Raw genomic sequence first — 13,309 nt, forward strand, 5'->3', positions numbered from 1 at the left:
TGACCGATGACTAACCCACTGTATTCCAACTCTCTGCTGTTTATCTCGTTCTCACCATTTGTACCAAGTCTCGCTGCCAGTTCTTATTTGATCACCAACTCAACTTTTTTTTTTTAATTGTGTATTTCCTCCAGCCTGCAGTCTCTTCAGGAGGACTTACTGGTGTGTACGGCAGATGGTTACCTCCACGTGCTGCACTGGGACGGGCTGGGCAACAATGGACGTAAAGCCATCTGCCTGACTACGATCCCCTTCTCATTGGACCTGCAGTCTGCTCGAGGTCAGACGCCACCAGACTCTACAAACAAACACACACAGTTCTCACCTTCAACATAAGGCCGACACGTTACCATATTCTTTTGTATACTTTGCAACTTAAACTCAGACGCGAATTACATATTTTTATAAATATAATTTTACATGTTTGTTATTTTCACACTGACAGCCGCTAGAGGGCACTCTTAACTGGATAGTGCAACTTATATATGTTTTTTCTTCTTCATTATGCTTTATTTATTTATTTATTTATTTATTGCTAGTGCGACTTATACTCCAGAGCAACTTATAGTTCGGAAGTTTGTTGATGATTGGCTCTTGTGTTGTAGGTGGTCCTTCTCTGGACTTGGAGGGAGTGCATATCCGATGCATGGAGTATTGTGTGACCTTGGACGGTTTTGCGGTGGTCCTCAGCGACGGTCGACTGGGTTTCATCACACCTTTGAGCAACACCATCACGGCGGATGTAAGGAAAAGAACACAAAAATTTCAAAAAAAAGTTTTTTTTAATTTGACATTGAAAAATGATTTAAAAATGTTGTTATGATAACTACATTCATTCTGCCAAGAACTTTCTGCTCGGCCTGCGAGTCTGTAATGGAAACTGTTACCTCAACATCATCCCAGATATTTTTGTGGAGGAAAAAAAACCCGCTTAAAGAACAGATGCTGTAGTGAAGGGAACATGCTGAGCTGCTCTTCAGGGCTGAGAGGGAGTTTTTTTTAAGATTACCAGGAGAACTGTTGCTGTTCCCTGTGATGTTTGATCCCGGTACAGTTTCCCATTCATCGTTAAGGATGATTTACAGCGGTGATGCAACTCGCTCCAGTCTAAATCTCTATGTTTTATAATAGACATGTTCATATGTGTGCAGGAAACCTCAGCTGACCTGATGGTCCTCACGACGTGTCCCTTTGGCTGTGGATTTAGTTATCACTGCAGTACAACGACACAATGAGATGCTAAAGTGCTCCTTTATTGCCCGTATTACGGCTTTGTTTTTCCTAACACATTCTCCCAAGGGAGACATAAAGTGGGGATTAACAGTGATTTTTGTCCAAACTCATAATGCAGCGTTTCTAACAAATCCCAGAGCAATACTGGAAAGTCTCCTTATTTGAAAACAATGTTCAGAATATCTTGAACATTGTTTTGGATGATGGTAATAAAAAAATAAACAGACATTTGAATAAACCCAATTGTTATACCGGGATATTTTGGGGTATCTGTCTATATTAAGAACATATAAAAAAAACAGCGTGATTAATGTGCAGTTAATTGTGAGTTAACTGTTGACAAATATGCGCTTGATTGTCAGACCTGGATAAAAACACACCTTTGTTCGGCAACCAAACAAAAGTACTTGTATAAAATGTTGTAAAATAACAGATTAAAATTTCAGACTGATCGTTTTGAAAAGTAATGATTAATTTTGATTGTAATAAAGCAGAAAAATAATTCCGGAAAAATTCTATATAAAACTGGAACAGAAAGACCAATGACAGCAGGTAGATGTTTGTGTTTCACACCAGCTTTTTTTTGTTTTTAGACTCGTCTAAATGATGGAATTATTAATATGGAAAATGTCAAAAGAAATAAAAGTATAACTAAAAAATGTAGCATCACAGATTTGATGGAATGAAGTCATTACTTCAGACCTTGATGGTGACTCGTGGAACATGTCCAGAGTTGCAAACTTTCAACACTTTGGTGAAACCTTTTTTAAAAGTCCTAACATTGATACATATATGTCTCTGTGTGTGTGTGTGTGTCCAGCAGCTGCAGGGCGTCTGGGCCGCAGATGTCACAGACGGCACCTGTGTGGCCGTCAACAACAAGTACAGACTGATGGCCTTTGGCTGCGCCAGGTACTGTTTTTTTTTTTTTCAGTTCATTTTCTAGAACAACATCGGAAAGTCAATTTTGGGTAGATGCGTTTGTGAGTGTGTGTTACAGAGAGCAATCGTTGCCCGTGTGGTGTGTGTGTGTTCTCTCTAAGACTCTGTCAGTTTGTGTTTGTACAGGCCGACTAGTGTGTGCTTGTCAAAAAGTCCTCCTGGACAGTGCAGTCTGTCAGTCTGCAGGAACTCCTCCTCCTCCTCAGTCTCCATCATTCCTGTTTTTTTTAGTTTAGCACCATCACTAAAGGTGCAATAAAAACTAAAATATCTAATATCATAACCAGCATGAATCGTACATTTGTTATCGTTATTGTTTTGTTGACCAACAGAGGTACAAAGTGGTGCAGTGGAACCTCGAGATACGAGCGTATCCCGTTCCAGGATCGAGTGTGACTCGTAACTGGAGGTGCTCGTATTTCAAATCATTTTTTCCCATAAGAAATAACGGGGGGAAAAATGAATTCGTTCCGGCTCCTTAAAAAAAACCCTTTTTAGTGCTAATAACAATGAAAAAAACTTTTTTTAATTGCTATAGAGACAAACAAATGGCAGCATGTGCAGAGGAGGAGGAGGGAGAGAAGGATTCCATTGATAGAAAGAAAAAGGGCAGCATGTGCAGAGGAGGAGGAGGGAGGAAGGAAGGGAGGGAGGAAGGAAGGAAGGGAGGGAAGAGGAGAGGGAGGGAGGGAAGAGAGTTGGCCCGTACGACACTTAATTCCGTACCTGACCTTACACATACACTACGTAACATGCATTAACTTACCTTAACTTAGCGTCGGCGTCTGTAAGTGTGCTCGTATCTCAAAGCAAAAATTAGCTCGAAGACTTGCTCGCATCTTGGAATATACGTATGTTGGGACGCTCGTACCTCGAGGTATTACTTTACGGTTTCAGGTCCGAACATCCTCCCTAAAAAAACTCTCATCCAACTAGAAAGACACACATCACTGTTGTTCAGAGACTTTATTGTCGTCAGTGCCTGAGCCAATTAGTAATGGATTTTTTACACGCTGGAAAAAATGGCTTAGGAGACACACAGTTCCATCAGTTCTCCAACAATTTAAACCTGTCCTTAGCCTGATAATTAAAACAAAAACAAGATGTTCCATCAAACAACAGATCTGAATTTAATGTCAGTAATGAGACCTGGAATAAAAAAACATTGAAGTTTGTTTACCTGTTTGAAGCTGTTACTAAATATCCAGTTTGAACGCTCCATCAGTCAGCTGACCTGACCTTGTGTGTGTGTGTGTCCAAATGAATGTGCACTCAGAAGCAGCGAGCAGCTGAATGCTGTTGAAAGTGTCCCTGCGGGGTATATATATATATATATATATATATATAGTGTAGTTGTATAGTTGTGAAAGGTCAGCAGGTCAAGCTGTGCTGCAGCAGCTCTGCTCACAGAGTCGACAACAACTTTTCATTTTTGTCTTTTTCCCTTTTTTCCCAGTGGCTCAGTGCTGGTCTACATGATCGACACCACAACGGGATCCATGCAGCTGTCCCACAAACTGGAGCTCACCCCAATACACTACCCAGGTGCTGTTATCTCATATATATTTTTTTACCCCCGTCCTTTGCCCCGCCCCCCTCTCCACTTTGTTCTTTTTTATCTGTTCTGTTCCTTCAAATCCATCTCCTACATTACTTGCATTCCTTCAGCTGCCTCTCTCCTGGGTATCACGTCTGTGTTTCCTCTTAGTTCACATCTGTTTCGGAATAGTAATGCTTGGTTTAGGAGCAACAGCCCCACCTAGTGGGGCTCCAGAGCAATTTATTTGAATCCTCATTATCTCGGTTACTAGAGAATTTATATGGCTTAGAAACGTTATTATGCAATTCTAAAAAAAAAAAAATTCCATCCCATAATTTTTCTTTAGGCAAGAATTTAATTCGTAAAACATTTTTAAAGTCTTGAACAGGCTGCGAGAGAAGCTCGTTGTTTTGCAATTTAAGTAAAAAGGAAAACAAAAATCCACATTCCCGACTCTTAAAACACTCTACTCAGCTTCTGCTGCAGTTTTGTGGTGATGATATATTACCACATGTAAGGATTGTGTTTGTTGTGCAGAAGCAAAAATACATTTTTTACACTTTTACTGTTCCTAGAAAGAGTCATTTTAGATGAGCGCCCACAGCGTTCTGTTTTATTTCAAAGATGATTAATTCAGATTCGCTGAAGCGTCAAATCTCCGTGAATTCTCCTTTTTCAGACATCTATAACAAGACGGGCCCAGTCAAGCTCATCTGCTGGTCACCTGACTACAGTGTTGTCATGGTAACCTGGGAGTGCGGCGGCCTATCGCTGTGGAGTGTCTTTGGAGCTCACCTCATATGCACTCTGGGAGAGGACTTTGCGTAAGGGGACAGATGAGGACAAACAAACCAACACCGTTGTGAATTTTATCTCCTCCTCATCACACCTCTCTCTCTGTGTGTTGTCACTTCAGGTTTCGTTCCGATGGTACCAAGAAGGACGCCATTAAAATCAGCTCAATGGTTCGTAAAGTGTTATTGCCACCTGCTGGTTTAAGAGATTAAAGTAAAAGAGAAAGAAATTATCAATACACAGAAATATCGCGATATTTCATTTTATGATATCGTTATTCTACAGGACTTTCTACAGCCGATTTTTTTATTAACAATTACTAATTAAATATTCATGACGTTGGTTAATTTTTCTTTTCTTTTTTCTCTAGTGATTACAAATGTAGATCCCTCTGTTCAGATGGAACAGCGTTATGTGTTTACTATGATGACAGTTGGACTACAGTTAAATAAAAATTAAAATAAAGAACTATATATGTATGTATGTATGTATACATATTTGTATATGTATATATGTATGCATATCTATATATATGTATATCTATGTATATATGTATTTGTGTATATATGTATGTATAGGTATACAGTATATGTATGTGTATATGTCTATATGTATATATACATATATATCTATATATGTGTATGCATATGTATATATATATATACATATCTATGTATTTATATTATCACAGTATATCACATTGTATCGTATCGTTGCCCCTGTATCGCGATACGTATCTTATTGCCAGATTCCTACCAATACACACCCCTAGTTTAAATTTAGCCAAATTGATATATTGATATATGTCATATATCATTTTTCAGTCAGCTCATGGGTTTTCCTAAACAAGAATTAGTGAAGCTTGGCCTTTTTAGTAATTCCTTTTTCTGCAGGTATACAGTAGATCAGGGCTCAGTGTTTATACGTACACACACTACAGCTCAGACCTCAGTTTGTACTCTACCGTCTCCAGTGCTGGGGAGCTGAAGGCTACCACCTGTGGGTGATCCCGAGCAGACAGGAGAAGAAGAGACAGGAAGAGCAGCAGGATATGGAGATGGTGGAGCCCCCTCCCTCCTCCCTGCAGGCTGGTATACTGCAGTTCCAGTTCATCAAAAGTGCCCTCACGGTCAACCCCTGCACTGTGAGAGAAATGATAAACACGCCTCCACGCGACAATCACCAACAGATGCTGAAATTGAAAAGGAATGTTCATGGCTGCTGTGTCTCTGCCCCACAGAGTAATCAGGAGCACGTGTTACTCCACGGTGAAGATCGCCTTTACCTGACCTGTGGTGACTCCACACAGGTCCACAGCACAACTGACACACACCCGCACACACACCTACACCAGAGGGACGGCAGCCCCGTGCACCACCCGCCCAAACCCGACTCCTCTCTTTCTCAGGGACTCAGCACTTTACTGGGGCACAAGCACTGGCACGTGGTCCAGGTGAGGGTTCACAGTCACAGCACGGGGACGTATTTGGTTCAAATATGTATCAGTCAAGTATAACAACTATGGTGGGGGTTTTGATTTTGTTTCTCTCTCCTTTTTTCAGATTCACAGCACATACCTAGAGAGCAACTGGCCAATACGGGTGAGTTTGACATCAGGGAAGAGAGACTGTAGTTTTAGATGATAAATAACACGTCACCAAGTCGCCCAGGTCACATGTTTACACAGACAATATTTCTACATGTTTGCTTTTGAAACGCTACGAAGGCTGGAAGACAAACGTCAAAGACACATGTATATTTGTATTCTTCGTCGTCATGTTGTCAGCATTTAAAAAAAAAAATATGTGTTTTGTGTTTTCCTCCAGTTTTCAGCCATAGACACAGGCGGTCAGTGCATGGCTGTAGCTGGGAGGCGGGGCTTTGCACACTACTCCTTCTTTACAAGGAAATGGAAGTTGTTTGGGAACATCACTCAGGTATGTGTTACTGTCAAAGACAGATTCACACTTTATGACTGTTTATTCCAACACACAAACCATACTGTTGAGGCAGAGAATGGACAGAGCAGACAGTTTTCCTGTTTGGAAATATGTACAGTGGCGGGTGGGTTGTACTTGGTAAAGCATTTGTTTTTTAATAAATTACTGTTCTAGTATTTATGTATATTTCATAGGCTTTTTGTTGTATTTTTTTTTTTTTGCCATCACACATGGGGGGCAGTGGACAGTTGGTGGTTGAACAGGTGGACTTGGGTCCAGAAGGAGTCCACGAACTGCCATGTTACTGAGCATGGCACTGTCCCCCCGACTCACTGCTGCCCCCCCTGTTCAGTTTGGTGATGGGTAAAAAGCAGAGGTCACATTTTGTTGTGTGTTGTGTCATAATAACAAAAGACACGCTAATAAAAAAAACGTTCTTTTTTTTTTATGATGGTGTTTGTGTTTCTCCTGCAGGAGCAGAACATGACGGTGACAGGAGGTCTGGCGTGGTGGAAGGATTTTGTGGTTGTGGCCTGCTACAATTTCACAGACCACCAAGAGCAGGTAGGACTGACGACCACTCACCTCAGCTCTACTTCTTATCCATCTCCGTTTGTCCAATGAGGTCGTTTGTCCTGTATCAATGTGACCTTTTTGATTCTCGCTCTGTTTTTGTCCGTGTCGTCATGAAGCTGAGGCTGTACCAACGCTCCACCAACCTGGATAACGCTTTTGCGTCGGTCACCAAGCTGCACTCAGACACCCTGCTGCTCAACGTCTTCAGAGACATGGTCATCCTGTTCAGGGCCGACTGCTCCATCTGCCTGTACAGCATTGAGAGGAGGAATGACAGGTGGGCTCCGGGTTCCACTGGCAGCACGAACGGACACACGTGTGACATCAAACCTGTGAAGAAGACTGTTTAGAGCTGACCTAATGATTTTGAACTAAAAACTGCTCTTTTTTATCTCACACACGTCAGCCCTAAAGAACTCCCTGGAGATAGAAGCCAATTTTTTTTTGTTTTAGCTGTTGTTTTCTCCTCAGAAATTAGTTTTCTATTTCGGCTCAGTGTAATTTCCTTCGCCGCTGCACAGTCTGGTGGGTTGTGCAAATGAAGTGAAATACACTCTAAATACACAATGTAGTTGTAAAAGGTCAGCAGGTCAACACAATGTAACCAAACTTTTTTCTGGGGACCCATATTTTGAGAGTCACAAACCTTCGCGACCTAAGTCAACAGACATTATTCATAAACTATTGGGAAACATGATGCGAGAAGACCCCAAAAAAAAAAAAGAATCTCTTGCAACCCACCTGAGGGTCGCGACCCAGTCTTTGGAAAACAGTGCTCTACACAATGTAATAATAATTAGTTCTGTGACATACAGTTGTCAACACTTTTCTTCACCATCGTCATTGCACCTATTTTAATATCATTGCATCAAGTGTTACTGATTCAAAAAATGTTTAAGGTTTACACCAAATCAGTAATAAATGGCCGTCTGTTTATACACACAAACCCACAAGAGTGAGCTATATGTAGTGCAGGGCAAAAATTATTTTATTGTAGTGATAGTAGTTACTCTTGACAACTTCATAAATACAAAAACTTAGTACCTGAGTGTGTGTGTTTTTGTGTTTCAGTCCAAACCCGTCGGCCAGCGTAGAGCTGCTGCAGGAAGTGTCGATGTCTCGCTACATTCCTCACCCGGGCCTGGTGGTTTCTGTCACCCTCACGTCTGTGCGCACGGAGACCGGTATCACATTGAAAGCCCCGCAGCAGGTAACAATACACACAGACTTACACCGGCTTTTATAATCTATAGGTGGTGATTGTTTTTTGCATCGTTTACATCTGTGTGTGTGTGTGTGTTCATGTTCAGGCCTGCATGGCAGAGAGTATCATGTTGAATCTGGCTGGCCAGTTGATCATGCTGCAGAGGGACCGCTCAGGTCCTCAGGTACGAGACAAGGAGACTCCAGGGAACAACAAGAAGCTGGTGAGTGGAAATGCTCTTTGTGGAATTTCCCCTCGTCTTCTTGGAGCTCTCTCTCTCTGAAACATCTGTTACCTCTCCTCCAGCTACCATTCTGCCCTCCGGTGGTGTTGGCCCAGTGTGTGGAAAACGTCTGGACCACTTGTCGCTCCAACAGGAAGAAGCGCCACCTGCTGGAAGCCCTGTGGTTATCGTGTGGCGAAGCAGGCATGAAAGTGTGGCTACCGCTGTTTCCCAGAGACCACCGCAAGCCCCACTCCTTTCTCTCCAGACGCATCATGCTGCCCTTCCACATCAACATCTATCCTCTGGCGGTGCTGTTCGAGGACGCCCTGGTGCTGGGGGCCACCAACGAGACTGTGCTCTACGACGGGCTGCAGGGGTCCAGGGATTCTCTGGAGGCCCTTTTCCCCTACTGCACCGTGGAGAGAACTTCCCAGATCTACCTCCACCACATCCTAAGGCAGCTGCTGGTCCGTAACCTGGGTGAACAGGTACGTTAGGCTAACATTAGTCTGGACCAGGGGTGTCAAACATATGGTTCAGTGGCCACGTACAGCCTAATGTCTGGACCAGGGGTGTCAAACATATGGTATATATACGTACAGCCTAATGAGATGTCAGGTGCTGGACCAGTACAATCATAACATAATTACCTATAAATAACAATAAGCCCATGTTTTTCCCCTGTTTTCCTGCAAAAAATAATTACAACTAAAATTACTACTACTATTAGATGCAATACTTCTACTGCAGTATTCACTGAATGCTGGAGGTCATTAACATTAACATTAATTGAACGTTCCCTGCGTCTCCACAGGCACTGATGCTGGCTCAGTCATGTGCCTCCCTCCCTTATTTCCCCCACGTCATGGAGCTAATGGTACACGTGGTCCTGGAAGAAGAAGCCACATCACGGGAGCCCATCCCCGATCCTCTACTGCCCACTGTGGCCAAGTTCATCACAGAGTTCCCCCTCTTCCTTCAGACCATCGTGCACTGTGCCAGGAAGACGGAGTACGCACTGTGGAACTACCTTTTTGCGGCTGTGGGAAACCCCAAGGATCTGTTTGAGGAGTGTCTCATGGCTCGGGATCTGGACACGGCGGCGTCTTACCTCATCATACTGCAGGTAGTAGGCTTCGTGTATCGGTAAAAATCTGGCGATACGATATGTATCGGGATACAGGGACAAAGATACAATACATTGTGATACTATAGACACAACGATAAATTGATTTAAAAAAAACAAACAATTCAATTGTAGTCGAAGTGTCATCATAGTAAGTAAATATAAGAAATAAAAGCAAAATAAAATGAACCAACCCATAATATTTGCTTGTTAATAAAAATCAACACAGTGTTGTAGAATATTGATACGATGTATCATGAAACAAAATATTGTGATATTTCAATCGATATTTTCTTACACCACTACTAGATAGTTAGGGTCAGATAATCCTATCCGATTTTGAAAACAACTCCGTAGATGGAGCTGTTTCGATTGTTGTGTGTTTATAACGGGCTCATCCTTCATATTTACTTTGTCGTTCTTTCCTTTTCTTTCGAGAACATGGAGGTTCCTGCGGTGAGCAGACAGCACGCCACACTGCTCTTCAACACGGCCCTGGAACAGGGCAAATGGGACCTGTGTCGACACATGATCAGATTCCTGAAAGCCATTGGCTCGGGGGAGATGGAGACTCCGCCCCCAACACCAACCACTCAGGTTTTAATCGCCATGATGAATAAAACTGATAAAAAAATATTTTCACTGCGACATAATTTAAGGCTTGAAACACTTGTGTGTATCTGTGTTTCAGGAACCCAGCTCCACTGGAGGTTTTGAGTTCTTCAGGAATCGCAGCATCAGTTTGTCTCAGTCAGCCGACTCCATCGCTACAGGAAAGTTCAACCTGCAGAAGACCTTCAGTATGCCTGCTGGACCCTCGACCAAAGGGTATGAACTCAAAATCGCACGCCACAACGACTGACACGAGTGACAACCACCGTGGTCAATAAGATGTTTCTGTTTTTTGTTTTTTTTTCTCCATATCTTGGTTCTTGTCAGGCGGGATGTGGACTGTGCAGAAAACATGTACATTGATATGATGCTTTGGCGCCACGCCCGCCACCTCCTGGAGCAAGTGCGGCTCAGAGACCTGGGGTGCTTTTCAGCACAGCTGGGTTTCGAGCTCATCGGCTGGCTGTGCAGGGAGAGAAACCGCGTGGCCCACATCGATGATTTTGTCTCGGCGCTGAAGAAGCTTCATAAGGACTTCCTGTGGCCGTTTCCCGTCATCCCCGTGGGCAGCTTGAGTTCTCCTCTGAAGAATGGACGCTGTCGAGCAGGTGAGTGACAGGATACAAACGCGACAGATATGAGTGAACGTACACACGAACAGGAGGGGAAACTTTGGCCGTTGCTACTGTTAATTTGAGAATATGTTTTTTTTTGTTATGTGTTAAGTGTTGAGTGCACAGCTGTTGAAGTCACAGTCAGCTGACAGCTTGTTGAACAACAACATGGACACAGCGCCCCCTGAGGCGGCTCCCACCAACCACTCCTGGCTGGATGGGATCAGTCAGGGCGGCAAAGACATGGACACGGCCTCGTCGGCTCACTCCAACCAGCATTCACCACAGACGCACGATGCCTTCCTGTCACTGCTCACTAACAAAGGTAACAAGGGGAAGTATTTGTCACCAGGTTCTTATTTGGAAAGTATTCTGCACTGTTAACAATACTATACTTAACAAAACTGTGTGATCAACATTTTAATTTCTTCAATGTTACAGTTACAATAACCACCATCACCTAAAAGCTCTCATTTCCTCTTCCTGTAGTGGAAGAGTACAGCATCGGCTCAGCCACAGACCTGACAGAGACCAGCTCAGTGGTGGACGGTGACTGGACCATGGTGGACGAGAACTCGTCCACTCTGAGTCTGAGTCAGGCTGAGCTGGAGCACATCTCCATGGAGCTGGCCAACAAAGGTCCACACAAGTCGCAGGTGCAGCTCAGGTGAGATGTGATGAAACGTCTTTGTTGTTGTTGTTGTTGTTGTTGTTGTTGTTGTTTTTACTGTCGTCCCGTTTTTGCCAGATTTGTGTGACAGCTGTCCACTCCGTCTTCTTCAGGTACCTGCTCCACGTGTTCATGGAGGCGGGCTGTCTGGAGTGGTGTGTGGTGATTGGACTGATCCTCCGAGATGCAAATGTCATTAAGCAGGTGATTGGTTTCCTGGACAGTCCAGAGGTTCCACAGGAAACAGTGCAGAGCGTCAGAAATGGTCTGTTGGCCATCGACTCCTGGGCCTCCACTGACTGGTGGGTACTTCTTTGTCTTCTTCTTCTTCTTCGTCATCCTTTTCCTTGTCCACTGTCCACTTTTCTCCTTCTTTTTACATCTTTTTCTCTTGCCTTATTTGTTCCCATCCTTCCCCCAGTTTTCGTTCTGTTCATCAACTCTTACTCATCCTTCCGTCACATTTCTCCTTGTGCTAAACTTCCCTCTTATCCTTCTTCCAGCCTTGGATACAAACCATTCTTGAACCTGATTCAGCCACAGTTGCAGGAGCTGATGGACACCGGGTCAGAGCAGGTGCAGCCCGAAGCCTTCCAGTCCGTTAGCCAGAGCTCCAAACTCACCTGCTCTGAAGGTCTGGGAGGAGTGGTCGTACCCCGACCTGAGGACAGCAGAGGAGTCACGTCCACGCTGGTCTTGGGACTGCCTTCGATGGAACCTGCTGGAAGTTTTTCTCGTCCTCCCGAGGACTGTCCTCCTGAGCAGACAGAGGAGCAGAACGAGGAAGAAGGATCTTATGACTGCACCTTGTCCTGAACTTAGTCGCCTCCTCTGGACTCCACACCCCTGGAGGTAGAAAGAGGAGAGAGAGAGCAGCAAAAACAACAGCAATGGACTGGAAATAAACATTATTTTTGTGTGTGTATGCGTGTGTGTGTGTAAGCGTGCACAGAAAGTACCTCCTGCAGGTTTTTACAGTCAGTATTATCCCCTTCAGTTCCCTCAACGTCGACTCAAGTCCCCTGTGGAAACGTAGTTACATAAAGAGTGACGGAGGCGTCGGTCTGAGGTGGTCCTGGTGAAGCCACGTGATTTTACTTACCTTTTTAATTACCAAGACACAATTTTTGTTTGTATTTCCAGACGAGAAGCAGCATTTGTTTCCTGCGGTGAAATCAAACCCTGCAAACACGTTCAAAAAAACCAAGTATGTGCGATCAAAGCTACATTATTCAGTAAAATGTGGAACAAGCCGTAAAGAGGTTTTAGGAAGTGCTGTCATTTGCCTGAGCCGCGCACGAGAGGTCTTTCCTATTTTTTTACCTCAAAAAAATATTTTTGTGATAAATTTTCCAATGATGTAACTGAATGTACAGGATAAGATTATTTTTCTAACAGTTACATCTCGAGATAGAATACAAAAACGCTCATGATATGATTTGTGTAATAAGATGTAGGGACGTTAGTGCAGACACCTGGCCATTCTCACCACAGGGTGCTGTTTTTAAATGTAACAAAGTACTGTCATTAGGGGGAGGAAAAAACAACTCTAAGAACAGGTCCTGATGATACTCTGTTGTGTTCACAAAGTCAGAGCACAACAGTCACAATTTAAACCACACCGAGTCTTAAAAAAAACATGCAAGTACATCGCAGTGCAGTAGGAATGATGCTTTATTTTTATTTTATTTTTTATTTGTATGGTGATTCAGGCGGCGCGCAAAAGCTATGTGTTTGTTACATCCAGCTTACTCTGAAAGAAGACGTACGAGCCGTGAGGCAGAGTTCTGAACAACACAGCAGTGGTCAGACATGTACAGACTCGAGCAGC

General features: G+C 43.5%; 1 protein-coding gene across 2 annotated transcripts in view; it reads left to right on the forward strand.

Annotated features, from left to right (window-relative positions):
- The window catches only part of ric1 (RIC1 homolog, RAB6A GEF complex partner 1), a 34,534-nt gene extending 21,418 nt beyond the window's left edge, over positions 1-13,116 (forward strand). Inside the window, exons 5-27 of one of the 2 annotated variants that reach the window (XM_017038853.2) lie at positions 135-280; positions 606-742; positions 2,057-2,145; positions 3,632-3,720; positions 4,395-4,539; positions 4,632-4,680; positions 5,484-5,654; positions 5,751-5,963; positions 6,073-6,111; positions 6,337-6,447; positions 6,925-7,014; positions 7,143-7,303; positions 8,098-8,236; positions 8,337-8,453; positions 8,537-8,944; positions 9,271-9,582; positions 10,021-10,179; positions 10,274-10,410; positions 10,522-10,802; positions 10,921-11,133; positions 11,298-11,475; positions 11,592-11,780; positions 11,982-13,116. In XM_017038853.2, coding sequence (XP_016894342.1) covers positions 135-280; positions 606-742; positions 2,057-2,145; positions 3,632-3,720; positions 4,395-4,539; positions 4,632-4,680; positions 5,484-5,654; positions 5,751-5,963; positions 6,073-6,111; positions 6,337-6,447; positions 6,925-7,014; positions 7,143-7,303; positions 8,098-8,236; positions 8,337-8,453; positions 8,537-8,944; positions 9,271-9,582; positions 10,021-10,179; positions 10,274-10,410; positions 10,522-10,802; positions 10,921-11,133; positions 11,298-11,475; positions 11,592-11,780; positions 11,982-12,294 — 3,886 coding nt within the window. In that variant the 3' untranslated portion in view covers positions 12,295-13,116. Of the gene's footprint in view, positions 1-134; positions 281-605; positions 743-2,053; positions 2,146-3,631; positions 3,721-4,394; positions 4,540-4,631; positions 4,681-5,483; positions 5,655-5,750; positions 5,964-6,072; positions 6,112-6,336; positions 6,448-6,924; positions 7,015-7,142; positions 7,304-8,097; positions 8,237-8,336; positions 8,454-8,536; positions 8,945-9,270; positions 9,583-10,020; positions 10,180-10,273; positions 10,411-10,521; positions 10,803-10,920; positions 11,134-11,297; positions 11,476-11,591; positions 11,781-11,981 lie in introns of both variants that reach the window. The other variant, XM_008325912.3, reaches the window with a different exon arrangement.
- Positions 13,117-13,309: the final 193 nt, after the last annotated feature.

Source organism: Cynoglossus semilaevis, chromosome 14, assembly GCF_000523025.1.
Source record: "Cynoglossus semilaevis isolate Cse_v1.0 chromosome 14, Cse_v1.0, whole genome shotgun sequence".
NCBI classification, from domain to species: domain Eukaryota; kingdom Metazoa; phylum Chordata; class Actinopteri; order Pleuronectiformes; family Cynoglossidae; genus Cynoglossus; species Cynoglossus semilaevis.